Source organism: Sphaerodactylus townsendi, linkage group LG14 (assembly GCF_021028975.2).
Source record: "Sphaerodactylus townsendi isolate TG3544 linkage group LG14, MPM_Stown_v2.3, whole genome shotgun sequence".
In the NCBI taxonomy this organism is placed as follows: domain Eukaryota; kingdom Metazoa; phylum Chordata; class Lepidosauria; order Squamata; family Sphaerodactylidae; genus Sphaerodactylus; species Sphaerodactylus townsendi.
Window position 1 is genome coordinate 40431478 of NC_059438.1, and position 26010 is coordinate 40457487.

General features: G+C 45.6%; 1 protein-coding gene across 1 annotated transcript in view; it reads right to left on the reverse strand.

The window, feature by feature from the left end:
- Positions 1 to 26010, reverse strand: part of RALGAPA2 (Ral GTPase activating protein catalytic subunit alpha 2) — a 182494-nt gene that overhangs the window by 39339 nt on the left and 117145 nt on the right. The window contains exons 29-30 of the mRNA XM_048515372.1: positions 17919 to 18077; positions 9613 to 9740 (exon numbers count right to left, since the gene is read on the reverse strand). Coding sequence (XP_048371329.1) covers positions 9613 to 9740; positions 17919 to 18077 — 287 coding nt within the window. The remainder of the gene's footprint in view (positions 1 to 9612; positions 9741 to 17918; positions 18078 to 26010) is intronic.

The window sequence follows — 26010 nt, forward strand, 5'->3', positions numbered from 1 at the left end:
CTGAGCCCTCCGGGGGAGGGTGGTATAAAAATGAAATAATAAATAAATAATTAAAAGTCGATTTATGGCTCCCAATCTTGATCCTCTTTGATCTGAGATTGCAAATGCCTTAACAGACCAGGTGCTCGGGAGCAACAGACGCAGAAGGCCATTGCTTTCACATCCTGCATGTGAGCTCCCAATGACACCTGGTGGGCCACTGCAAGTAGCAGAGAGCTGGACTAGATGGACTCTGGTCTGATCCAGCTGGCTTGTTCTTATGTTCTTAAGTTGGACTCTACCAGTGGTTATACCGTCTGTGAACACAGGAAGTCAGACTCTTGGTCTATTTTGGTCAGTCTTGTCTGCTCTGACAGACACCAACTCTCCAAATGGACTTCAATTCCCATCAGCCCCTGCCAGCATGGCCAATTGTAGTCCATAACATCTGGAGCGCCAAAGGTTCGCCACCACTGCAATAGTCCCTCTAAGCCAGGGGTAGTCAACCTATGGTGCTTCAGATGTTCATGGAGAACAATTTCCATCAGCCACTGCCAGCATGGCCAATTGGGGCTGATGGGAAGTAGTCATCAACATCTGGAGCACCATAGGTTGACCACACCAGCTCTAAGCATTCCTGGCTGCTGTGCAGAACTTCTAAAGAGCTGTATGGAACTCAGCCACCTGGGAGAACTTCTGATCAGGCGGCCCTTTCTCTGTGGGGCACCAACACTGTGGCCGTGTGGCCTACAGGGAGCAATGATCCTACCCATTGTGGTTCAGCTATTAAATTTAAAAGTATGTCTGTAATTTGGGTATATATATTTGAAACCACTCTGAAGCATATATATTTGAAACCATTCTGGATAACCTGGATAGCTTTAAAAGGGGCTTGGACAGATTTATGGAGGAGAAGTCGATTTATGGCTACCAATCTTGATCCTCTTTGATCTGAGATAGCAAATGCCTTAACAGACCAGGTGCTCGGGAGCAACAGCCGCAGAAGGCCATTGCTTTCACACCCTGCATGTGAGCTCCCAATGGCACCTGGTGGGCCACTGCGAGTAGAAGAGCTGGACTAGATGGACTCTGGTCTGATCCAGCTGGCTTGTTCTTATGTTCTTATGAAGTCCAGAAACTCTAATCGCAAATTTAAAAATATTTTTGTATTGTCAAAGGCTTTCATGGCGGGAATCAGGTGGCTATCCTGGGCTTTCTGGGCTACATGGCCACGGTCTAGGACTAGGTAGTTTTTGCTCCTAGTGTTTTCTCTGTGTCTACTGCAGAGAGAAACACATCTCACTATGACGTACCTCTAAAGAGGCCAGCCACAGATGTGGGGGAACAGTTTTCCCCACAGGGACAGGCTTTTGCGATTTCCCCACTGTTGTAATGTAGGGGAGAGATGGCTCAGCAGCTGTGTGATGCCGCAGAGTCCGTCATTTGAAGCTGCTATTTTCTCCAGGGGCCCTGCTCTCTGTAATCTGGAGATCAGTTGCAACTCCAGGTACCACCTGGGAGTTGGCAACATGACTAGGCCTCTGGGCAGCTCCTCTCCATTTCCAAGCTGGCCATTAGATGCCATCTTAGCTGCTCCAGTACTGACCTTTGCCTTTAGGCCTGCAGCCATAGATGCCCATATAAAAGGATGCCAAGTATCTCAGATGTTGATCTGAGATTGCAAATGCCTTAGCAGACCAGGTGCTCAGGAGCAGCAGCAGCAGCAGAAGGCCATTGCTTTCACATCCTGCATGTGAGCTCCCACAGGCACCTGGTGGGCCACTGTGAGTAGCAGAGTGCTGGACTAGATGGACTCTGGTCTGATCCAGCAGGCTAGTTCTTATGTTCTTATGGAGGAGAAGTCGATCTATGGCTCCCAATCTTGATCCTCCTTGATCTGAGACTGCAAATGCCTTAGCAGACCAGGTGCTCAGGAGCAGCAGCAGCAGCAGAAGGCCATTGCTTTCACCTCCTGCCTGTGAGCTCCCAAAGGCACCTGGTGGGCCACTGCGAGTAGCAGAGTGCTGGACTAGATGGACTCTGGTCTGATCCAGCAGGCTAGTTCTTATGTTCTTAAGTATAGCGCCCAGAGCTGAAAGCTTCTTTGGCAAAACTATGAAAGATCTTTTATGTGTGTGTATATGCTTTACACAATCTGTGTGCGTGTATATGCTTTACACAATCTTGCTGTTTTAATCTATTTATTGTTATTGACTGCTGTTAAGTTTTAATGGGTTAAGTTTTTATGCTGTATTAATTTGCTGTTTGGAAACAGCCATGTTGTGAGCCGCCTCGAGCCCTTCGGGGATGAGGTGGCCTATAAATTAAATTTAATAATAATTATTATTATTATGGAAAAATCAGAAGCGCTATAAACAGCCCGGACCTACTTCAGCTAGGCACAACAGAATGTCAATAATATAATCCTAAAAAGTGAATATGACCAGAAAACAACTACTTGCCTCAGGAGTAAACCGTCACAGTCAAATTTATAGCCCAGTGCACACTTCAATCACATTCTGGCTTTCCGTTTTCAAAGGTTTGCGACTGAAGCAGAAGCCCTTTTTTAGTCGGAGGGGTTAAAAGCGTGGGTGTGGAAGTGGGCTTTTGTTAGAAAAATTAGCAATGCTATGAGTCATTGTGCATTAGTGGCAGAATAGTTTTGCATCTTGTATGAACCCAGACGCCATATGCCATGCGAGGACCTATTACTTCATTCGGTGCAGCGGCTGACAGGCAGACACGTGGATATCCCCCATGGAAAGACTGTCTCTTCTCTGTGGTGAGTACAGGAACCCAGTGATCTGAACACATCAGACATTGTAACTAGCAGCAGGAACAGCTGGTAAGCTACCAAGGAGCATGGGCAATACAGAGTTAGAATGTTAATGAGGAGGAGTGAGCTAAATAACAATGCAAGCCTGAGAAGGGGAAAATATCTCTCTCTCAAAAATCACTTTATTTTTTACCAGTTCAGGCATTTAGATTTTTTTGCTTCCCATTCAGACATAATAAAATTCGGATTCTGGTTATTGCATTAGTTTACATGACTAAGGAATTGGTAAATACTGACTGAGGATCTCAGGCCTTGTCCCTCCCAGTCCCTATTTGTCCTTCCCTTAACTTGCTTTCTTTTTTTAAAATGAAAAGTGGTACAATTCCTGAACCACTGAAGCAAAATGTTAAGCTGAAGCAAATACACACCCTGCTTGTTTCGGCACTGCGTGAGCAACTGGTAAGAAGCCCAGTTTTAATGCGAAAATAATAAAAAACTAAGGAAGTTGCTATGAAACACACACACACGGATGTAAATAAGGGAAAAAACCCCTATTTATTCAATTTGCATTTTAGCAAGGCAGGATCCGCATGAAATCCCTGAATAATATCTTTGATCAGGATGGACCAAATTGACACAAGCCACTGTACTGTGTTGCGTGTCGTTTTGATTGGTCCGAACAAAAAGGGTATTACACAGATTTCATCCCTGGTTTTGGATTATGCGTGAAACAGTACAACTCTTTTTCCTCTACATCGAGGACTAGAACAGTCAGTTTTTCAGTGACGGACCAGAAAATGCCATATTTGCTGATGAGGGCGAAACAAAATCAGACGTGTGTTATTTATTCAATCCCATTCCACGTCGACAAAACTGTGACCAAACGTGAAGACATTTGACTCGACAGAACTTAACTGGAAACCTTTTCATTTCATTTGGAAGGCTGTCACGTTATTATTAAGCCTGAGAGATCTGTTTGGCCTTCGCTCCCAAGGGGGAAACTCGGTGGCTGTTGAAAAGAAGACTGTAGCAAGGACGCTACCCAAGCACATCATTTCAAAAGGCCTCAAGAGTTAGGTTACTGTGAAAACATGACTGGCTCGATCCTTACACTACTCAGACTCTTCTGTTTCCACGTGTTACTTAGCTGGATAGGAAATTAGCCTGTGGATAACTGTTCTAAATCAACACATGCACTATTTAACGCTGGAAAAGAAGCCAGGGGGCAGGTGAACAAAGGACACCATCATCATTCTGGTTTCTAAACCATTTGATTCTTCAGTTCAGATTCCAGAATTCACACCTGCTTGGCTGGCTGTCACGCAGCCATTCTGCCCAAGGAGATGTTTTCCTGGGGCACGAGGCTCCTTTCCTTCCCACTCGCCTCTTGAATCAGAAGAGGCAGCTACTGGCAGCAGAAGGGGTCAGTAGAATCCCACCTGTAAACTCTTTTCCTTCATAGTTTCCATTTCCTGGCTGAAGGAACACGCTTCATGAAGGAATGCGGGGGGGGGGGGGGGGTGGTAAAAATTTCTGGCATTAAAAAGCACTTCTCCAGTGATGAAGAAGAGCGTAGAACTACTCAACCACTCAGAAAGGCTTCCATTCACTCTGCCAGCTTCAACTGTCCTCACGTGACGCTGTCAAATAGGCCAAAGCTCACTGGTCACATACCAGTGTCATTATATCCTCTTGTTCTGTGTCCCAGGGACACGGGGTGACCATTCCCAGGAATACGATAGCAGAGGGGGATCCCGCATGGGCCAAAAACAGCAGTGTGAAAACGGTGTGAAAATGGTGTAAAAGGGTTTAAAACGGTGTGAAAGAGTTTATACTGTTTTCACACCACTGTTTTTGACCTATGCGGAATCAGCTAGAGCTACAATAAGTCGCTATGGTGCAAAAGCAGAAGAAGATGGGAGAAAAATGGCAGTGAATTTGCTTGGGAAAATGTGAACAGTACAACCTGGGTTTTTTTGGGGTGGGGGTGGGTGGGGAGCTATTTATCTGCTCCCAGATCTAACCTGTTATCCTTTTCATTCAAATCACTCCTTTCTTAGCCCAATACATTCCTGCTCTTGGCTTTTGCTCTTACAGAAATTGTCAAAGCATGGGCAAATATAATGAAGTATCATCTCCCGCTGATCAAATTTTGGATTGTAAACACCTCGGAGTAGGAACATGGAGGAACATCTCTCACAATGGAGAGATGTAGGGAGTGGTGTCCCCCAAGGATCCGTATTGGGACCGGTGCTCTTTAACTTATTCATAAATGACCTGGAAGTAGGGGTGGGTAGCGTGGTGGCCAAGTTTGCAGATGATACCAAATTATGTAGGGTGGTGAGAACCACAAAGGATTGCAAAGAGCTCCAAGTGGACCTTAACAAATTACGTGATTGGGCTAAGAAATGGCAAATGCAGTTCAATGTAGCAAAATGCAAAGTGATGCACATAGGGGCAAAAAATCCAAACTTCACATACACGCTACAAGGGTCAGTGCTATCAGTTCACAGACCAGGAAAGGGATTTGGGCGTCTTAGTTGATAGTTCCATGGGAATGTCAACTCAATGCATGGCAGCTGTGAAAAAGGCAAACTCTATGCTGGGGATCATTAGAAAAGGAATTGATAATAAAACTGCAAGGATTGTCATGCCCTTATATAAAGCCGTGGTGCGACCGCACTTGGAGTACTGTGTTCAGTTCTGGTCGCCACATCTCAAAAAGGATATTGAAGAGATAGAAAAAGTGCAGAGAAGGGCAATGAGGATGATTGAGGGACTGGAGCACCTTCCTTATGAGGAGAGGCTGCAGCGTTTGGGACTCTTTAGTTTGGAGAGGAGATGTCTGAGAGGGGATATGATTGAAGTCTATAAAATTATGCATGGGGTAGAAAATGTTGACAGAGAGAAATTTTTCTCTCTTTCTCACAATACTAGAACCAGGGGGCATTCATTGAAAATGCTGGGGGGAAGAATTGGGACTAATAAAAGGAAACACTTTTTCACGCAACATGTGATTGGTGTTTGGAATATGCTGCCACAGGAGGTGGTGATGGCCACTAACCTGGATAGCTTTAAAAGGGGCTTGGACAGATTTATGGAGGAGAAGTCGATCTCTGGCTACCAATCGTGATCCTCCTTGATCTGAGGTTGCAAATGCCTTAGCAGACCAGGTGCTCGGGAGCAGCAGCAGCAGTAGCAGCAGCAGGCCATTGCTTTCACATCCTGCATGCGAGCTCCCAAAGGCACCTGGTGCGCCACTGCGAGTAGCAGAGTGCTGGACTCTGGTCTGATCCAGCCGGCTAGTTCTTATGTTCTTATGACAACACAGTGTACACTGATGTATCAGTTGGCCAACATGCGGCAGATTTTTGCATGACCATCGGAATGAACTGCTGAGTTTTACAGCCGAATTCAGAATGGGCTGGGGCAAGGATGGCGCTGCTTTACTGCCGCCCCGACCCCTTCAAAGGGCTTTCCCAAAACGTTTATTAAAAATCCTCCAGAGAATCCCCCACATGGGATAGTAGAGATACGCTATGAAAAACGTGGCATATCTGCGAGCCAGCCTCCGCCAGCCCACGGGAGCTGGGTGAGAAGGGAAGTTAACTAAGGTCAGCCCCACCCTCTGGCCTCCCCCCAGAACACCCCCGTAGAACCAATGCAGCTGGGCGGGGCACAAGAGCATCAATATGAGGCTGGATGCAGGGATATGCATCAAATAGAGATGGACCTGGGGCTGATGGGGATTGTAGTTCATGAACATCTGGACAGCCACAGGTTGCAGACCCCTAATCAAGAAAGAGGCAGGATTGACTCTTGGGTGATATTTAAAGACAACAAAAGTTAAGGGAGAAATAATAATTGATATTATGTAAATGCAGAGAATAGTGTGCTTTAAACTGCAATATATATGAAATGACATGGCAAAGGCAGAAATTATATGGAAAACTTAGACAGCACAGAATTGCCTGTCCACCCCTGAGATGTACACTGAGGCCTTTACAGTACCTATGACACGTAGCAATTTTTAGTAAATCTTATGGCACACAGAGAAAATCCAACCTTAATCCCACCCTAAAAGCCTCACATGTCCTTACCGGCTGGAGCAGATTACAGCTATTGATTGCTGCCTGGAGAACGTTCTCAGTGTGAGAACGGAAAGCAAGGAACGGTGACAGATAGCCACGCTATTGATCTACTCCAGTAGGGGAATTGCACTTCAAAATGAGGGTCAGGACTCCTTTACACCACCTTTCAGTGCTCTTGTAATGTTCATCAAGACACTACAGTGATTGGTGTGGATGCGCTGAACAATTCTGATTCACACCCTAACCTGCCGAGCAGCTTCTGGCTACAGCAGGTTGGACAGAAACCTCAGGCAAAGACAGGAGGCGAGAAGAAAAATAGATGCCACGTTAAACAAAAAGTTCAGGAAAAAGTGATCTGCTCATGGACCTTTTGTTGCTGCATGAAGGTTTCTCACAGAAGTGCAACTACACTTCTCAAGCAGTGGTGTAGTGGCTAAGCAGCAGTGGTGTAGTGGCTAAGCAGTGGTGTAGTGGCTAAGAGCAGGTGCACTCTGATCTGGAGGAACCGGGTTTGATTCCCCGCTCTGCCACTTGAGTTGTGGAGGCTTATCGGGGGAATTCAGATTAGCCTGTGCTCTCCCACACACGCCAGCTGGGTGACCTTGGGCTAGTCACAGCTTCTCGGAGCTCTCTCAGGCCCACCCACCTCACAGGGTGTTTGTTGTGAGGGGGGAAGGGCAAGGAGATTGTCAGCCCCTTTGAGTCTCCTATAGGAGAGAAAGGGGGGATATAAATCCAAACTCTTCTTCTTCTTCAAAAGGAACGCTTCTTCAGGACATTTTGAAAATGCAAACCAATCATGCATCATAATCCTACTCTCATTTCAGAATCAAGATGACCTGGGGGGATGCAAATGTGCTTAAGTCTAAACCAGGAGTCTGCAACCTGCGGCTCTCCAGATGTTCATGGACGACAAATCCCATAAGCCCCTGCCAGCATGGCCAATTGGCAGGGGCTGATGGGATTTGTAGTCCATGAATATCTGGAGAGCCGCAGGTTGCAGACCCCTGGCCTACACCATAGATTTGCCAATGCCAGTTTGTACTGACTTTCTGCCAGTGTCGTTCTGGTGTAGAAACCCCTGATGCGTAGCGGCAGCAGGGACTTGTGGGCAGAGTGGGCATGAGTTGGCATGCTATGCCACTCTGGCCCTGGTCACACCCCAATGCCAGCAAACATCATGGCTTAGCATTGAACATCCCCACGGAATACAGGGAAGCAGGAAGAGACAAGTCTCACCCCCAGTCTTGCTTAGGATACCGACGAAATTTGAAACGAGTCATAGCCCTTTGAGCCCTAACATAAACCTCAACTATACCTCAGATCAGCCATTCTCAACCAGGGTTCCATGGTACCCTGGGGTGCCGTGGCAACACTACCGCCCCCCTCATTTTTGTGGTGTCTCCCACCGGCGCCAGCAAGGACATGGAGCTGGCCCATGGGGCAGGGCCTGCCACAAGGTCAGCACCGCCCCCCCCAGTGCTACCCTTCACCCTGGGAGGGGAAGGTGTGGGTGTGGCAAGCAGGGGCAATGGGAGGGGAAGGTGGAGGGTGGCGGCAGGGGTACCGTGAGATATGAAGAGTGAGGTCAAGGGTACCCTGACCTCGAAAAGGTTGGGAAACACTGCCTCAGATGATAGGGCAAGTAGTAGGGCTCTCTTCCCAGTCCCAATATTGGAGACCCTCAGAAGACATACAGAGAAGGGAGCATGACATATAGAGCTTAAGGGAGGAAGAAACGTTGTTTTGCCATACTGGTAAATCTCAGGCCCCTCACCGGTACTCCATTTCAGGATACAAACATCCAATAGCAGTCTCGACTCCTCCAGCCGGCGAGGGGGGGGGGGGCAGGGGCAGGAAGATGTACCCCAAACAGGGGAACACGAGAAGAGGCTCCCCCACTCAGGCTGCAAGAATGGTTTATTCTGTGACTTGCAAGCCTTCCCCTCCAACAGCTGATAGCAGAAAGCAATGTCGGAATTTCTACGTAACCAGGCAAGGCAGCGCATTGGGGATGGATGCATCACCTGGTTCTAGCGCCCGATCCCCACCCCCAAAGTTGTGCAGGTCCATTTTTAGAAACAAGGCAATATGAATCAAACGTGGCATGGAAAGAGAGAACCTCCTCTTTCAGAATGTTGCACCTAATAACATGTAATGGAAGACAGAAAACGTCCACTGAAGAATCCCTGACGTTTCAGAACTTATGACCTCTTCATCAGGGCCTTCTACATTGAGGAAGCAAACGGTGACAGATTTAACTTAAATAACACTTAATGCTAATAATTGCATCTTCTACGGCAAAAGAAAATCTATGTTTTTGCTTCGAAAAAATTTGAAAGCTGGCCTTTCTAGTGTTCATGCACATGCTGCTTTTTAAAGGGAAATCAGGCACTGCCTAAATACAACATTACACACTTTGGCATGGATCTGGACTAGATGGTTCAACGGGTGCAGGCCGGAAAACCCCTTGAAATCCTGTTCCTGGCTCTCCTCCACGAGCCGGGTTTTGGAGGTGCCAGAAGCGGAAGAAAATCACGCTCCATGGACAGAAATCATTGTGCCTACAGAGACACGGATCCAACCCCTCGTTTTGTTTTTTTTTACATAAAAACAGCTGTTTAAATGGGGAAACAGTTACATTTGTAGAACAGGAGGCTGAAAAGCACAAACTCTTACAAAACCCAGCATTCTTGAGGACTTACCGCAAACAAACGACATTGGGCATCCTGAACTCAAAACAAACGGATGACTGGAAAAGGATACAAGCTCTGATAGAGAGCTTTCAGAGACTTCACTGCTCTGCTGGCGTTGATACAGGTGGCACGTATAAGATGTGGCAGCAGTTTCGCAGTCACTATGGCTCCGTCAAACAAAGGACCAAAAAACGGCACCTGCCAAAATGAAAAATTGTAGACTGAGACGAATGTGCATCACTGAACAAGGACCTCAGGTCAGGGACAGACGTTATGATCAGGATAGGAATCTATCAGTGCGATCTGGGAGTTTTCTGCATTGAACCTGCAAAGCACTACATTAAAATTCATACCAACACATATGTTTAGGCACCAGGTAAATGGGCAGACTGCCCTAATGTAAAAAAGAGACCTCCTTTTAAGACTTCGGTATGGCTTAGTTATTAGTGCAAACAGAAAACACAGGCAAGAATTTGGTTTTGGATTGGCTACACTAACCTGGATAGCTTTAAAAGGGGCTTGGACAGATTTATGGAGGAGAAGTCGATCTCTGGCTACCAATCTTGATCCTCTTTGATCTGAGATTGCAAATGCCTTAACAGACCAGGTGATCGGGAGCAACAGCTGCAGAAGGCCATTGCTTTCACCTCCTGCACGTGAGCTCCCAAAGGCACCTGGTGGGCCACTGCGAGTAGCAGAGAGCTGGACTAGGTGGACTCTGGTCTGATCCAGCTGGCTTGTTCTTATGTTCTTCTTATGTTCTTATTCCAAGTCGCCGAGTATCTTTCTGTGGCCACAGAAGGCTGACTCGCCTTTGCATTAATGGATAGAGAATTATTGAGAAATGTAGGAGCATCTTCCACGTAAAAGTCTATGCTTTGGAAGACAAGTTACCTTTTCCGTCAGAATTTTAATGGTATTTTAAAGCCTTCAAAGGATTCAAAGCCCAGTCAGTTCTAGAGATTGACTGGTTTTCACAAACTGATTTTATTTTTGACAACTTTGGTTTTTATCGTTTGTTTCACTCTGGCTATTTTAGGGCTGGTCATTTTTTCCTGCGTGCTTTGTGTTTTATTGTTGGAGCTGTGTTTTCAATTTTTGAAAACCACTGCGTATTTTAAATATAACAGCTGGACAAACATTTAAGTGAATACAAACAGAGAACCCCAAACGCCAACCCTAGAACCAGAGTGGTGGAACCAAGTTAAGGTCTTTGCCTTAAGAGCTCGTGTATCTAATCTGGAGGAACCGGGTTTGATTCCCAGCTCTGCCGCCTGAGCTGTGGAGGCTTATCTGGGGAATTCAGATTAGCCTGTGCACTCCCACACACACCAGCTGGGTGACCTTGGGCTAGTCACAGCTTCTCGGAGCTCTCTCAGCCCCACCTACCTCCCAGGGTGTTTGTTGTGGGGGGGGGAAGGGCAAGGAGATTGTCAGCCCCTTTGTGTCTCCTGCAGGAGAGAAAGGGGGGATATAAATCCAAACTCTTCTTCTTCTTCTTAAAGGGGGCAGTAAGGAAGGAGGGTTTGGGGGGAGGGGTTAGGGTAGAGGGATCTTTGCAAGGGACACAACAAACCCACATTCAAGCTCCACCCCTTCCTGTGATAGACGTGTATGTAGCAAATATTTGGGAGAGCTGGAATTCTTCCTGGACAAATCTTCTGACCAGTAAGCATGAGCACACGAAGACCAAGTGAGCACAATCAGCAAGATAGCTTGATGGATCCAGACAGCTTTTACACTGAATCTCAACCAGTTCTCCTCCTTACAACAACTCCTGTCCTACACGGTTTTTTGACCCCTGCTTTCTTTTTACCAGCCAAATAAACAGCTGGCTGGCCCAGTATGTGCTTATGGCTTGGTTCACATAGAATCTAAGCCATCAAGTTCCAATTTTTATGTGTTTGGAAGCATGACTGAAATCTTAAGAGATTCACGGACCAACCCAGAGCCCCCCGCAGTGGGACACCGCGCTGCTACAGCACTACCTCGCTGCCTCCAGGAGGGCTTCTCAGTGGCACGGGGAGGTGGAAAACAAAAAAAGCCTCCCTACAATATAATGTTCAAATCAAGAATTACACCCTGAGAAAAGTCACCCTGATATTTGATTGAAACTGACTGGTTTGAAAAAAAAACCCCTTTATCTTGACATGTGAGATGCATAAAAATAGTGATGGATGATCTAGGTCAGTGATGGCGAGCCTTTTCGAGACTGAGTGCCCAAACTGCAACCCAAACCCCACTTATTTATCGCAAAGGGCCATCCCGGCAATTTAACCTGAATGCTGAGGTTTTTGTTTAGAAAAAAACGGTTGGCTCCCTCTTCCTCCGCCCCACTCGCTCGAGCAGGGGCCGGCCTGCTGTAGCCGCCAGCAAGTCCTGCTCTGTGCCTCTCTAGCATCTCTGCCTCTTCAGCGCTGCACCCCCCTTGAGGCAGCAGCCACCCAGAGCACAGGCACCAGGCCCACCAGACAAGTCCTCCCTGCTCACTGCGGTGTGCGCATGTCGTACTCAGCGGCCAAGGCCAGCCTAGATGTGGGTGCGTGTGTGTGTGTGTGTGTGTGTGGGTGATTTTCTGCCCCCCACATGACGAACTCTGTGTGTGCATGCCCACAGAGAGGGCTCCAAGTGCCACCTCTGGCACCCGTGCCATAGGTTTGCCATCACTGATCTAGGTTATACATTCAAATAAAATATAACGACAGGGCTATGTCCAGGGGCCAGGGAGGACAACACTGGCGAGTCACCCACTTCTGAGGAGGTGGATTTCCCAACCTGTTCCAGAAAACAGGTTCTGTTTTCCGTTGGACTCTTTCCCTTGGTTGCCTACCTCCCGGCACCACTCCAGATGGATAGTGTCTGTTTCATGCCTGTCTTGTTTTGCACAATCTTTTTGTGGGATCAAAACTGGTATTTCTTTTTGAAAAACAGTTGCTCAGATTAAACTCCCTCATCTTTTAAAAACCTCCTTGATGAACATCAAGATAAGAAACAGCACAGCCTCCCCGGTGACCTTCAAAAATTCTAACAATATTGTGAAACAATTAATATTCCTCACACTGCCACTTCCGCTCGACTACAATTATTAAGCAAAAAAAAAGAAAAAAGAAAAAGGTGCCATTGTACTCCATAAAAAATGCTACAGTCAAATTTAAATAAGCCTTTTGAGGACAAAGACTTGTCTTCCGCAGTAAGCAATGTAGTTTTAAAAGACGGTGAATTAGTAAATTATTGGACCAAATGGCTGAGAATTAAATCTCTGCTGACTAGCTGCAATCTAACGAGGCATCTGTGTCCCAGGGAACTCTCCACGTGTCCCTGGCGGTATGTACAGCGTGTCGAGCCTGCAAGGCGCTCTTTGTCCGCTGTCGCAGGCAGCTTTCTGTCTCATTGTTCGGAATATCTTAATGCATCTGCGACGTGTGGAATGCATTCAGACTAACAGACTTACTATTGTTTCCCTCTCGGCGGCTTTGTGGAGCAAAAGACTGCCTCGCAGCTCCCGATAATTATATTGGTTAATTAATCAAGACAAAAAAAAGTTTGCAAATTGTTGCCTGGTTGCCAAGCCGGAGGATAATAATAATTTTTTTAAAAAAACGAACAAAAAGCAAGCTGTAGCAATATAACAAAAGTAACAGCTATCTGATCAGAGATTCTGACATAATGAAGCTCCTAATACTAAATCAGTTAATGTTCACATTGCTCCAGGTGTCTCTACTCAGATGCAAACAAAAAAAGGCTAACATGTACATAAAAGGTCAAATGTGACCATGGATCCTGAAACCTGACAGAGAAGGGGCAGCTTTTTCATTTGATTAGGGAATGTGATTTAAATACCAGGGACCGAAGCCAAACAGCCATTTCTCTCGAAAAGCTGCTTTCATTCACTCGGGGGGTCAGTAGCTGGTGAACGAAAGGTCAGCCACATTTGGCCCTGGAAATGTCCAGATTAATTTTATTACGTTGACAAGGTTGTATTTTAAGTGGAAGGCTTAACAATATGTTTTCCAGTTTGGGATTTTTTCCTTCCGAAGACTGGATACTTTTTAAGATACAGCTGCGTCAGTGAAATAAACAAGCTCTTTTCCTCTCGAGTCACCCATCCCGCAAGCCCCTTTACACGTGACTTTAAATGGAACTATTTCGGGAGCCGAATCAAACCCAGAGAGTTGGGAAGATCTCAGTCTCTAGGGAGACAATTTATCAGCCATTTACAATACGCTTCAATGTAGTTAATAATGTCTTTTGGCCTTAGTTCGGGCGCCTGTTTTAAACAACTCTGTTTTAAAAAACTTTTGTTGTTTTCATTTATATTGCTGCATAGGTTTTAAGGGGTTTAAGTTTTATGCTGTTGATTTGCTGTTCGTCAAAGCGGCCGTATTGTGAGCCGCCTCGAGCCCTTCGGGGATGAGGCGGCCTATAAGTCTAATAAACAAACAAACAAACAAACAAATAAATGTGACCCAAGATTATTTTAGAGCAGTTTTTTTCCTAAGAGGAAGTTTTGCTATTGGAGGTCAAGAGACTTGGGGCCTGAAACACAAAAGCTAATTTTTTTAAAAACCTAATCCAACTAATCTCAAACCACTCAGATGTAATGAGGGGCACACCTTTGTAGTTGAGTGCTGTCTTTATTGTTCTGGGCATATTTGCCTTGGACCAGTTATACTCGTACATCATCTGTTGATGAATCCATCCCACAATTTCCTCTTTCATGGGGTCCCAGTGCCTCGGGGCAGCAGCAAGAACTGGAGCCTGTCTAAGAGTTGCCTGTCTACCATTGTCTGCCAACACAAGAGGCAGTGACTCTTCCCCCACAACGAACAGGGCCACAGGGCTACTGTGATAATTCTTTTTTTAAAAAACCTGCACAATGTATTTTAAAGCACACAACAGCCGAACAAGTAGAAAAGGGCCTTACCTGGCATATCACATCACCTTTTACATTGTGGGGAATGTCCCCAAGGGCCAGGGAAGGGGGGATTTTGTAGTACACAGTCACTCAGGACACATTAAGCATAAGCATTTTATTGTCATTGTGCATGCACAACAAAATTTACAGCAGCATTCCTCGATGCACACCATTCCAGACTCATACCCCATCCTCACTTTCCCCTTCCTCCACCCATCCCTACACAGCCCCAAACACATCGACACGAAGCCGCGGAGTTCAGCGTAGCCACAGCTCTAGAGTAGAAGCTGTCTCTAAGCCTCTTTGTCCTAGTTTTGATAGACCTGTATCGTCTGCCGGATGGTAACAGTTCAAAAAGAGAGTGTGCTGGATGAGACGGGTCTCTCGGAATAGTTTGGGCTCTCTTTAGGCTTCGGGAATTATAGAGTTCTTCCAAGGAGGGGAGAGGGCAGCCGATAATCCCCTGTACAGTAGTGATCACCCTTTTGGAGCGCTTTCCTAACTGCCACTGTGCAACTGGAGAACCATACACAGATGCAGTAGACACTCTCTATAGCACAGTGGTAAAAGGACACCAATACTATTGCAAGTTTCATTCATTCCGCAGCACTATTCACAACTCTTGCATCAAAGCATGCCCTTGCTCTGCAGATCTTTACTTGGAGCAGAATGAGAAGATGTGCGCTCAAGCAGTTGCCAAAAGGAGACGGTGCTATTTGTTTTGACAGCACCAACAGCCCTTCAGCAATCAAGGAGAGTGCAAATTCAGCCCCCCCAACCCAAACTATCAAGGCAATTTGGCACTATTTGTGTGATTCCAATCTAGTGCATGTTTGTTTATGAAGGATCCAATTAAGAAGATGATCGATGTGCGAGGGCACCCTTGCTGAATCCAACAATACACTTATTCATCAATCAAGTTACAGTATACCCCAAAATAAATAGTTTTGGGTTTTTTAAAAATGTAAAAACTGCATACGGCAACAAGCATAGAGCACAAAAGTATGCAGAAGTCTTGACCCCTCTGTACTTTCTGCTGCTCTTACAGCTAAGACTGAACGCTGCAGGAATTGGTCTCTTGGAGTTTCTGCGAGGAAGGATGCTGCAAATTTCACCACGAACTTTTCTGAAGGTGTCGATCATATATGAGTCAATCACCCAGCCTGGCTGGTTCACGCCGATCCTCTGTGAAGGCCGGCCGACCTAGTTTTTGCAAAACTGAGCGTGCACAAAGAAGAAGAGGAGTTTGGATTTATATTTCCCCCTTTCTCTCCTGTAGGAGACTCAAAGGGGCTTACAATCTCCTTGCCCTTCCCCCCTCGCAACAAACACCCTGCAAGGTAGGAGGGGCCGAGAGAGCTCTGAGAAGCTGTGACTAACCCAAGGTCACCCAGTTGGCGTGTGTGGGAGTGCACAGGCTAATCTGAATTCCCCAGTGCACAGGCTAAGCTGAATTCCGGCAAAGAAGCTGTTGATTCAAGCTGAGCAGCATCAGGAGGGAACTACTTTGTCAAACACCAAAGGATACGATTTTATTAAAGCCAGTATTTTTTTCATGACTGATTTATATGATTTGTGACTGATTTAACTGTCTGTTTAAGCAACTGCCTGCTGAGCGGAGAAGATACTCAGCAAGAACAAGGGGTAGTTAAAACTTGAGTCGGTTGTGTGAGGATGTACATGCGCAAAAAGCAAACTGTGCTGCACAACATGGTTAAAAATGAATACAGGGAAGCAACCCATTGGTCAAGGAACAGGTTTATGAACAACTGAAACGACCACTGAAAAAGAAGAAGAGGAAGAAGAGTTTGGATTTATATCCCCCCTTTCTCTCCTGCAGGAGACTCAAAGGGGCTGACAATCTCCTTGCCCTTCCCCCCTCACAACAAACACCCTGTGAGGTAGGTGGGGCTGAGAGAGCTCCGAGAAGCTGTGACTAGCCCAAGGTCACCCAGCTGGTGTGTGTGGGAGTGTACAGGCTAATCTGAATTCCTAGATAAACCTCCACAGCTCAGGCGGCAGAGCTGGGAATTAAACCTGGTTCCTCCAGATTAGATACACGAGCTCTTAACCTCCTACGCCACTGCTGCTCCATAGTCTATGTTTGTGACTAGTGAACAGAAAGAAAGCCAAACCAATGGGCATTTAAGAATGAGCAAAATCTATAAATTCCTACTTTGCAAACTACAGTGCAGCTGAGAAGTACTGCTTCCTCTCCTCCTCCTTCTCCTTTCTAGCCTCTGAAGGGGCTCTAACAGCAACAGGAAGGGTTTCATTCTGAGAAATGGTCAAGGTTATTAAAGAAAAAAGTGGCACACGGTCTTATAATCCGCGCAATTACTGCGAAGAACCATACAAGCATTAATATCAAAATACGATCAATAAAACCTTAAAGTCCTGGCTTTCCGCAAACCACGCAAAACTGCACTAGTCAAGTGGGATCTTCTGCACAGGTAATTAAAAATGGTTTACAAACTTACTCCCAGATACACCTGCCCATTAGCAGAGATATTATGAGGGTTCTGTTCAATCTTCCTCCGTTTTCTGAGCGAAGAGAAGTTCATATGAACAGTAGAGCTTCCTTGCTTGTATCATCCCAGACTTTGGCACCAAGTAAAGACGTATTTGTTTGTCCAGACTTTTAGCTGATCACCTTCCTCCCTTGGATTTTATGTACTCTGTCGATTTCAGACTCTCTGTCTATATTCTTGCTCTGTATACACATCTGTGAGTTGATATCTTCACGCTGCTCTTTTGTTATCCTGGTTTTTTAAAGGGGGATTGTTTTTTGGTTCCGTAATATTGCTGTTTTCTTGCTATTAGCATTATTTATTTATTTATTTATTATTTGATTTAGTATACCGCCCTATCCCCAAAGGGCTCAGGGCGGTGAACATTAGAGTTTAAGAATTGTTTTATTGGCATGCATATTTATTTGATTTGTTTCTGAAAATGTTATGTTTGAGCCTTGAAAACATTCTGTTTGAGCGGGGAGGTAAAATGTTTTAAATAAATAATTTCCACTGTAAGTCGTTACATGAGCTTAAAAATTATTCAGGGTTTGGTATTAACAGAATGTCTTCAGGTGTTAGAACTACGACTATCCTTCTTTTCTGGGAGGGTTTTAGGTTTTAAGTAAGGGTTTCGTGGGGTGCCCATACTAAGAAATAACTGCTGTTTTAAATGGGATTTTATAGTGATGGTGCGTAGATATTAATTATAATTTTGATTCGCTCCTCTAGCTAATATATTATTATGTTTTATGTATGATGTTTTATGTTGTACACCGCCCAGAGCCCCTCTGGGATGGGGCGGTATATTAAGTTAAATAATAATAATAATAATAATAATAATAATAATAATAATAATAATAATAATAATAATAATAATAATAATAATAATAATAATAATTTAAAAAAATACAGGCTGAGAAAGACCTAATGAAATCACCAAAAACATACCTCTGGTTTCTTTGTTATCTCTATGAAAAACATGCGATTCTTCATTGGGTAAATAACAATTAAAACGTCTCCGAAATCTGTCGGAATGATGCCCCTGCGATAATTTCGGGTATGTTCGGACCAGACAATGTGAACCTCATCGTTCCCCAGGTGACGAAGCTGCAACAGCAAACACACTTACCGTTAGTCAGAATGACCAGAACCAAGAGTGATGGTTGACCAACGGAATTGCAACGCGGGTAGGAAATAAGCTTCAGCAGAGAAAATGTGCATGAACTGTTTAGTTGCACAGTGTGTAACAGACTTCTCTCTGCGATACACCTCTGAAGATGCCAGCCACAGGTGCAGGTGAAACGTTAGGAACAAGATCTACCAGACCACAGACATGAAGCCCGGAAAACCCACCACAACCTGTTTAGTGTTTTTTTTTAGCAAGCCTTTATTGGCATAGACAACAGTACAACAATAATTTAAAAAACGGATTAAAAAGCATATACAATACAGGAAATAAATGTTAGGTTGAAGGAAATCTGCTGGCGTTTAGTAATTTCCAGGAGAAAGTCTGCCATTATCATACAGAGAGAAGGATCAGGAATGTCCAACAAGTAGTGTAATCTAATTAAATCGGGGAGATGGGGTAAATGTAAAGGAGTAAGATTCACATACTTGGATCTGATTTCCTTGAATCTGAGACAGTGTAGTAATTGGTGGGCCAGAGATTCAACTGAGCCATCATTACATGGGCACAATCTTTTAGCCTTCTCTTGCCTATTAAATCTGCCATGTAACAAGGCAGAGGGCATAACATTAAACCTGGCGAGCATTATGGCTCTCCTTTGAGAAGGGTTTATTAAGCAATACAGGTAGTTCAAATGGGAGAGAAAAATACAGAGGGGAGCACATTTTCTTGGCTGCGGTGATTAGGGTAGAGAATACCTGTTTAGTTGCAGTTTACTCAAAGCAGGGAAATAACATTTTCCTTCATAATACTTGTGTGATGCTGGACAGAGAAACTACAGTGTCTTACAGAAGTCTCAGCTGATGGAGAATTTACCAGAGTGAATAAGGAACAGAGTTTGTCCAGGCAGCTCTGCCTCAGAAAGCCTTATTTGAGTGGAAAGGTAGCATTAAAATGCTTCAAATAATATACAAATCCTGCAAACTTGCACTAGGTGCTGAGGTCTCAGGCAACTCGCTACCTCTCAACTTAAACCGACTAACAGCTTTGGTGACCTGGGTCATCAGCTAGGCTTGTTCTAAATCCAAGGACCAAGGTCTGGAAAAATGGCAGGAGATAGCGGTAAGAGGTATGCCAGGGTGACTCTGTTCTGCTAATAGATGGCTTTCATCTGGCAGAAGAAGGCTCTCCCTTCATGCGCATTGGATCAGGAAAAAACTTATTTGGCTGGATGAAAGCACAACTACCAGTTAAAACTTAAAACTTATATATGATTGAAGTCTATAAAATTATGCATGGGGTAGAAAATGTTGACAGAGAGGAATTTGTCTCTCTTTCTCACAATACTAGAACCAGGGGGCATTCATTGAAAATGCTGGGGGGAAGAATTAGGACTAATAAAAGGAAACACTTCTTCACGCAATGTGTGATTGGTGTTTGGAATATGCTGCCACAGGAGGTGGTGATGGCCACTCACCTGGATAGCTTTAAAAGGGGCTTGGACAGATTGATGGAGAAGTCGGCCATGCTGGCAGGGGCTGATGGGAATTGTAGTCCGTAACATCTGAAGTGCCAAAGGTTCGCCACCACGGATCTATGGCTACCAATCTTGATCCTCCTTGATCTGAGATTGCAAATGCCTTAGCAGACCAGGTGCTCAGGAGCAGCAGCAGCAGCAGCAGAAGGCCATTGCTTTCACCTCCTGCCTGTGAGCTCCCAAAGGCACCTGGTGGGCCACTGTGAGTAGCAGAGTGCTGGACTAGATGGACTCTGGTCTGATCCAGCAGGCTCTTTCTTATGTTCTTAAGGCCATTGCTTTCACCTCCTGCCTGTGAGCTCCCAAAGGCACCTGGTGGGCCACTGTGAGTAGCAGAGTGCTGGACTAGATGGACTCTGGTCTGATCCAGCAGGCTAGTTCTTATGTTCTTAAGGCCATTGCTTTCACCTCCTGCCTGTGAGCTCCCAAAGGCACCTGGTGGGCCACTGTGAGTAGCAGAGTGCTGGACTAGATGGACTCTGGTCTGATCCAGCAGGCTAGTTCTTATGTTCTTAAGGCCATTGCTTTCACCTCCTGCCTGTGAGCTCCCAAAGGCACCTGGTGGGCCACTGTGAGTAGCAGAGTGCTGGACTAGATGGACTCTGGTCTGATCCAGCAGGCTAGTTCTTATGTTCTTATGTTCTTAAAACCTGTCACCTCCTGCCTAAATTTGCCAAAGGAACTCTTGGTGGGCCACTTCTGGTGACAACTTTGGGGTTGATCCAGCAGGCAAGGTATATGTTCTAAGCCTAAAAAATTGCTTTTCGCAATCTCCTGCCTGTGAGAGCTCCTGCATTCTATGTGCCTGCCTCTGCTATAGCATGGACTGATGGCACCCGGTTCTATTCCAGCAGGCCAATGTCCAAGCTGCCTGCTGGCCCTGCCTGTATTCCCTGGGCACCCCAGGGCCCACTGCGAGCACAGAGCGCGACGACATTCTCGGTCTGACCCCAGCAAGGGTTCTTACAGCCCAAGTGCCATTGTCGGCCTCCTGCTCGTGAGCTCCAGTCTCTGTGGCCTAGCAGCATGGACCAGATGGTTCATTCATCCCACAGGCTGGCTCTTTACGCCCATGCCACAGCCACCCTCCCACGTGAGCCCCAGCACCCAGGCCACCAGAAGGATGCTGACCAGATGGATACCTGGGTCCTGATCCCAGGCCTATTCTGCAGCCCTCCAAGTCCAAACCAGCAACCCTGCTACAACCTGTGCGTTACGGCGATGTTCGGCAATAAAATAAAAATAAACAAACTGGCATGGATTGTGTTTACCATCTCGAATTTGCTGAGAACTTGGAGCACTGGGCTGAATAATAAAACAATTAAAGGAAAGCTTTATCTGAAAAGAAAATGGCAGTAGCCATGGCTATATAGCATTTTTTTTTTTTTTAGCAATGCTGCTGTCCGACAGCTGCATTGCCGAAAAAGGATTTGGAGTTTTTACTGGATCGTACAAGGTCGGTATGAGCCAGCATGATCTGCATGAACAGAAGCTGTCGAACAAAAGATGTTAGGAGTCTACCACAATGCTTGGCTCTCATTCAACCACAACTAGTGCAACACACTCACTTTAGACACCACATTTAAAAGAGCACATAAAGAAAAGTGGGAAAGGTTAGATGATAGGAACAAATACATTTCAAGAAGGAGGACAGGATGACGGAACTGGAGCTTAGAGGAAGCATTAAATGGTACAGGATGGTTCACAAACATTTATGGGTATCTTCCCAAAGAAAAAAAATGGTTAAAAGGGCAACTAAGTTTAACCTTGGGCAGAGAAGACTGAGGGGGCATTGCCAGAAAGAACTTTACAACACATGACAGCAGGAAAAAGTGCCTCCAGGAAATCGATCAATCGTTACTTTTAGCAGATTTCAAATGGAATTCATGAGAAAATTGGAAAATTCAGTCATCAGTAGACGTATTTAGACATTTTGTAATGTTAAGCATGCCACAAAACTATTTTTTTAATATTGTGCCTTTGATTCTTAAAAAAACCCATTCCCATTAACATTACACTTGAGATGCCAGATATATAAACCGCATTAACTAGCCAATAATTGCTGTTTGCCATTTGACAATTTTTAGAGGATAGTCATAGGGCAGTGGTGGTGAACCTATGGCTCGGGTGCCAGAGGTGGCACTCAGAGCCCTCTCTGTGGGCACGTGCGCACAGAGTTTGTCATGTGGGGAGCTTGCTTCTGAGTAAACCCTCCTAGGGTCGTGATTCACCCATTCGAAGAGTTGCACGGTTGCTTCAAAGCAAAGCCACCAACTACCACCAAGCTTACTCCTGAGTAACGTGTGCCTCGGAGCCAACCATTTTTCCTAAATTAAAACCTCAGTGTATAGTTAAAGGCTTTCACGGTCGGGATTAAGCGCTAGAAGTTTCTCGGCTGTATGGTTCACGTTCTAGCAGCATTTCCTGACGTTATTTCAGCCTGCTTGTGGCTGGCATCTTCAGAGGATCTGATGGTAGGAATGCTTTCCATCAGATCCTCTGAAGATGCCAGCCCCAGATGCAGGCGAAACGTAAGGAAAGAATGCTGCTAGAACATGGCCATACAGCCCGGAAACCACCCAGCGCCCCATTAAAACCTCAGTATTCAGGTTAAATTGCCATGTTGGCACTTTGTGATAAATAAGTGGGTTTGGGGTTGCAGTCTGGGCACTCGGTCTCGAAAAGGTTCGCCATCACTGTCATAGGGTGATATTAGTAATATCCACAGTTCAACAGTTGAGCAAAAATTATATCTACTTACCTACTTAACCTCAAAGGTAAACAACCATAGGTTTTTAACACATCAGGGACAGATTAAAAGAGAGTGTTCACATGACAAAGGTCAACCCAGAGTCTAATTTGAATTTTATTATTATCCATCACGTCCCAATTTAATTCCCCCAACTGCAATCTGCATATCAGAAGCTATTTGTCAGTTGCTGGACAACTTATTATTTTTCAAGCTGTACAAAAACACTGGCTGTGTGTCACTCTGCCTGTGCCATTTGATTCAATAGCGTTAAAGGTGTTCGGTGTCCGCTGTTCGGCTCCCTGCTTGCCAGGCAGCACACCCTGGTTGAGTGTGGTCATGGGACACACACCTAATAGCCCGACCTCCTTTTCCTATTAATTGCATTACCAAGCCAGCTGGCTCCAGAAAGGACTTGTCTGTGTGATTGAAGAACTTCTGCTTTTGGCCAGGCCTGGCTGCTACGTTCCCTGAGTAATGACCAGCCCTGACATTCCCATTGTCTGCCTGACAGAGTGCCCATCCTAAAATCGAAGTTTTATTTGTAAATTAACCAAGAAACTTCCTGCCAGAACAGCATTGCCTGGAGACTGATAATGGGTGCCTTTCATTCCCTTTCACTCTTACTGTAGTCACTGCCAATTTGTTTTCTGCTGCCAGCCGGCCTGAGGCTATAAAAAGCCTTGTAAGACATGTACAATTATAGTCCTAGAGTCAAATGAACTGAACAAATCCAATCGCACAGCCCCTGCCTCCCGTTTGCAAACCCTTCCCGCAGTTGAGAGTAGCTGCTAAAAATCTAATCTGGATAGAACTAACAAATGCGTTGAGGAAAGGAACAAGAGTTCTTGGGGAAGAGGGAAAGCGTTCCAAACTGAGAAACTCTTTTCCGCTAATTTATTTTTGGCTGAAAAAAGCTACACATGATTTGGACAAGGAATGACATTTGTGGTTGTTGCTACTAGTATTCATGCCTATTGTGGTTGCAGGGTGTCTGGATGGGAGGCTCCCTCCCAACATAAGCATAAGCATTTTTTATTGTCATTATGCACGCACAACGAAATTTACAGCAGCATTCCTCGATGCACACCATTTCAGACTCATACCCCATCCTCACTTTCCCCTTCCTCCACCCATCCCTACACAGCCCCAAACACATCAACACGAAGCCGCAAAGTTTAGCATAGCCACAGCTCTAGAGTAGAAGCTGTCTCTAAGCCTCTTTGTCCTAGTTTTGGTAGACCTGTATCGTCTGCCAGATGGTAACAGTTCAAAAAGACAGTGTGCTGGATGAGACGGGTCTCTCAGAATATTTTGGGCTGTTTTTAGGCTTCGGGAATTATAGAGTTCTTGATACTCAGTGTGAAATCCTTGTGCCTCAAAAGCAACCACCCTGCCCCTTATTATTACAAAAGATAAATCATTCACCCAGGACAACCATTTTATAATGATTCGTACTGTACAGTGCTGAACGAGCACAAAAATGTACTCGACACATACAGCACCAAGGCCACTCAAAGTTTTTAAAAATTATGCTTTGGAATATTTAATTATGGAGTGACATAATGCCGCTCTGTGATAGAGTTATTAAAATTAGTTATTGTAGGTCAGGCATGGGAGAGCGCAACTATTTCCATACGAAACAGAATTTAATAATTAGGTATCCTGATGACATCTGTCTGAGTCTATGGATCACAGCCTGCCGCTGAATGGTCACATTTAGAGGCAGCCTTTCGGACCAGCAGGCAGCTTGACCTTCTGTCGTGCTGTAAAGCTGAATGCTGAACTACTTGCTTAGCTGACAGGTCTGTCGTGCCTGGAAACTGGCAAAGGGGGGGGGGGGGCGCAAAGGGACCCAGAATTGGTTGGAGCCTTCGTAACATCCGAACTGTCAGAGCCAGGAGTATACACAGCTAAAGGGACAGGGACACATTTAACAAAACTTCCCCTTTCAAATATTCAAGACTGAAAATAGTATATTTTAAATGGAACATTCTAAATTGTTTTTTAAAAATGGCAAAACTAAAGAGGTCCTGCAGGCTGACTGGGCAGAGCACCTTCCTTATGAGGAGAGGCTGCAGCGTTTGGGGCTCTTTAGTTTGGAGACGTCTGAGGGGGGATATGATTGAAGTTATAAAATTATGCATGGGGTAGAAAACGTTGACAGAGAGACATTTTTCTCTCTTTCTCACAATACTAGAACCAGGGGGCATCCATTGAAAATGCTGGAGGGAAGAATTAGGACTAATAAAAGGAGACACTTCTTCACGCAACGTGTGATTGGTGTTTGGAATATGCTGCCACAGGAGGTGGTGATGGCCACTAACCTGGATAGCTTTAACAAGGGCTTGGACAGATTTATGGAGGAGAAGTCGATCTATGGCTACCAATCTTGATCCTCCTTGATCTCAGATTGCAAATGCCTAAACAGTCCAGGTGCTCGGGAGCAACAGCCGCAGAAGGCCATTGCTTTCACATCCTGCATGTGAGCTCCCAAAGGCACCTGGTGGGCCACTGCGAGTAGCAGAGAGCTGGACTAGATGGACTCTGGTCTGATCCAGCAGGCTAGTTCTTATGTTCTTAAGACTACCTGGAATCTATTTGTCCATATATAACCCAGGATGGTATAGTGGTTAAGAACTGTGGACTCTAATCCGGAGAACTGAGTTTGATTCCCCACTCTTCCACGTAAATTGTGGAGGCTAAAATCTGGTGAACTGGATTGGTTTCCCCACTCCTACATTCCTGCTGGGTGACCTTGGGCTGGTCACAGTTATCTCAGAATTCTCTCAGCCCCACCTACCTCACAAGATGTCTGTTATGGGGAGAGGAAGAGAAAAGGAGTTTGTAATCCGCTTTGAGACTGCTTACAGCAGTGATGGCGAACCTTTTTGAGACCAAGTGCCCAAATTGCAACCCAAACCCCACTTATTTATCGCAAAGTGACAACCTGGCAATTTAACCTGAATGCTGAGGTTTTAGTTTAGAAAAAACCGGTTGGCTCCGCCTCATCTGCTCGAGCAGAGGCCAGCCTGCTCTAGCCTCCAGCAAGTCCCGAGCGCACAGCTCTGTGCCTCTCTAGCATCTCTGCCTCCTCTGTGCCCCCCCCCCCCTTGGGCAGCAGCCACCCGGAGCACAGGCACCAGGCACGCCAGCCGAGTCCTCCCTGATCACTGCAGTCTGCGCACGTCGTGCTCAGTGGCCCAGGCCAGCCTAGATGTGTGTGTGTGTGTGATTTTCCGCCCCCCCCCCCCACATGATGAACTCTGTGTGCGCGTGCCCACAGAGAGGGCTCTGAGTGCCCTCTTTGGCACCCGTGCCATAGGTTCGCCATCGCTGGCTTACAGGAAAGAAAGGCAGGGCATAAAAAACTCTTGTGATCATTTGAAGGCAAGCAAGAAGTGTTTGGGATCTGGGCCTTAGTATGACACTTTCAGGGGAGTCCCTGATCGATGGTAAAGGAAGCTTTTATCCTATTTTCGGCACATGTCAGAGCACGCAATTTTATCTTGGCTCTAAGGTGAATCTGTGTAATCCTAGATCCAGTCCTGCTTGAATTTTTTTTTAATGCCTGGGTGCTCCAGAACAATGGTGGAACAATGTTCATTACACTATTTGATCTGAGATT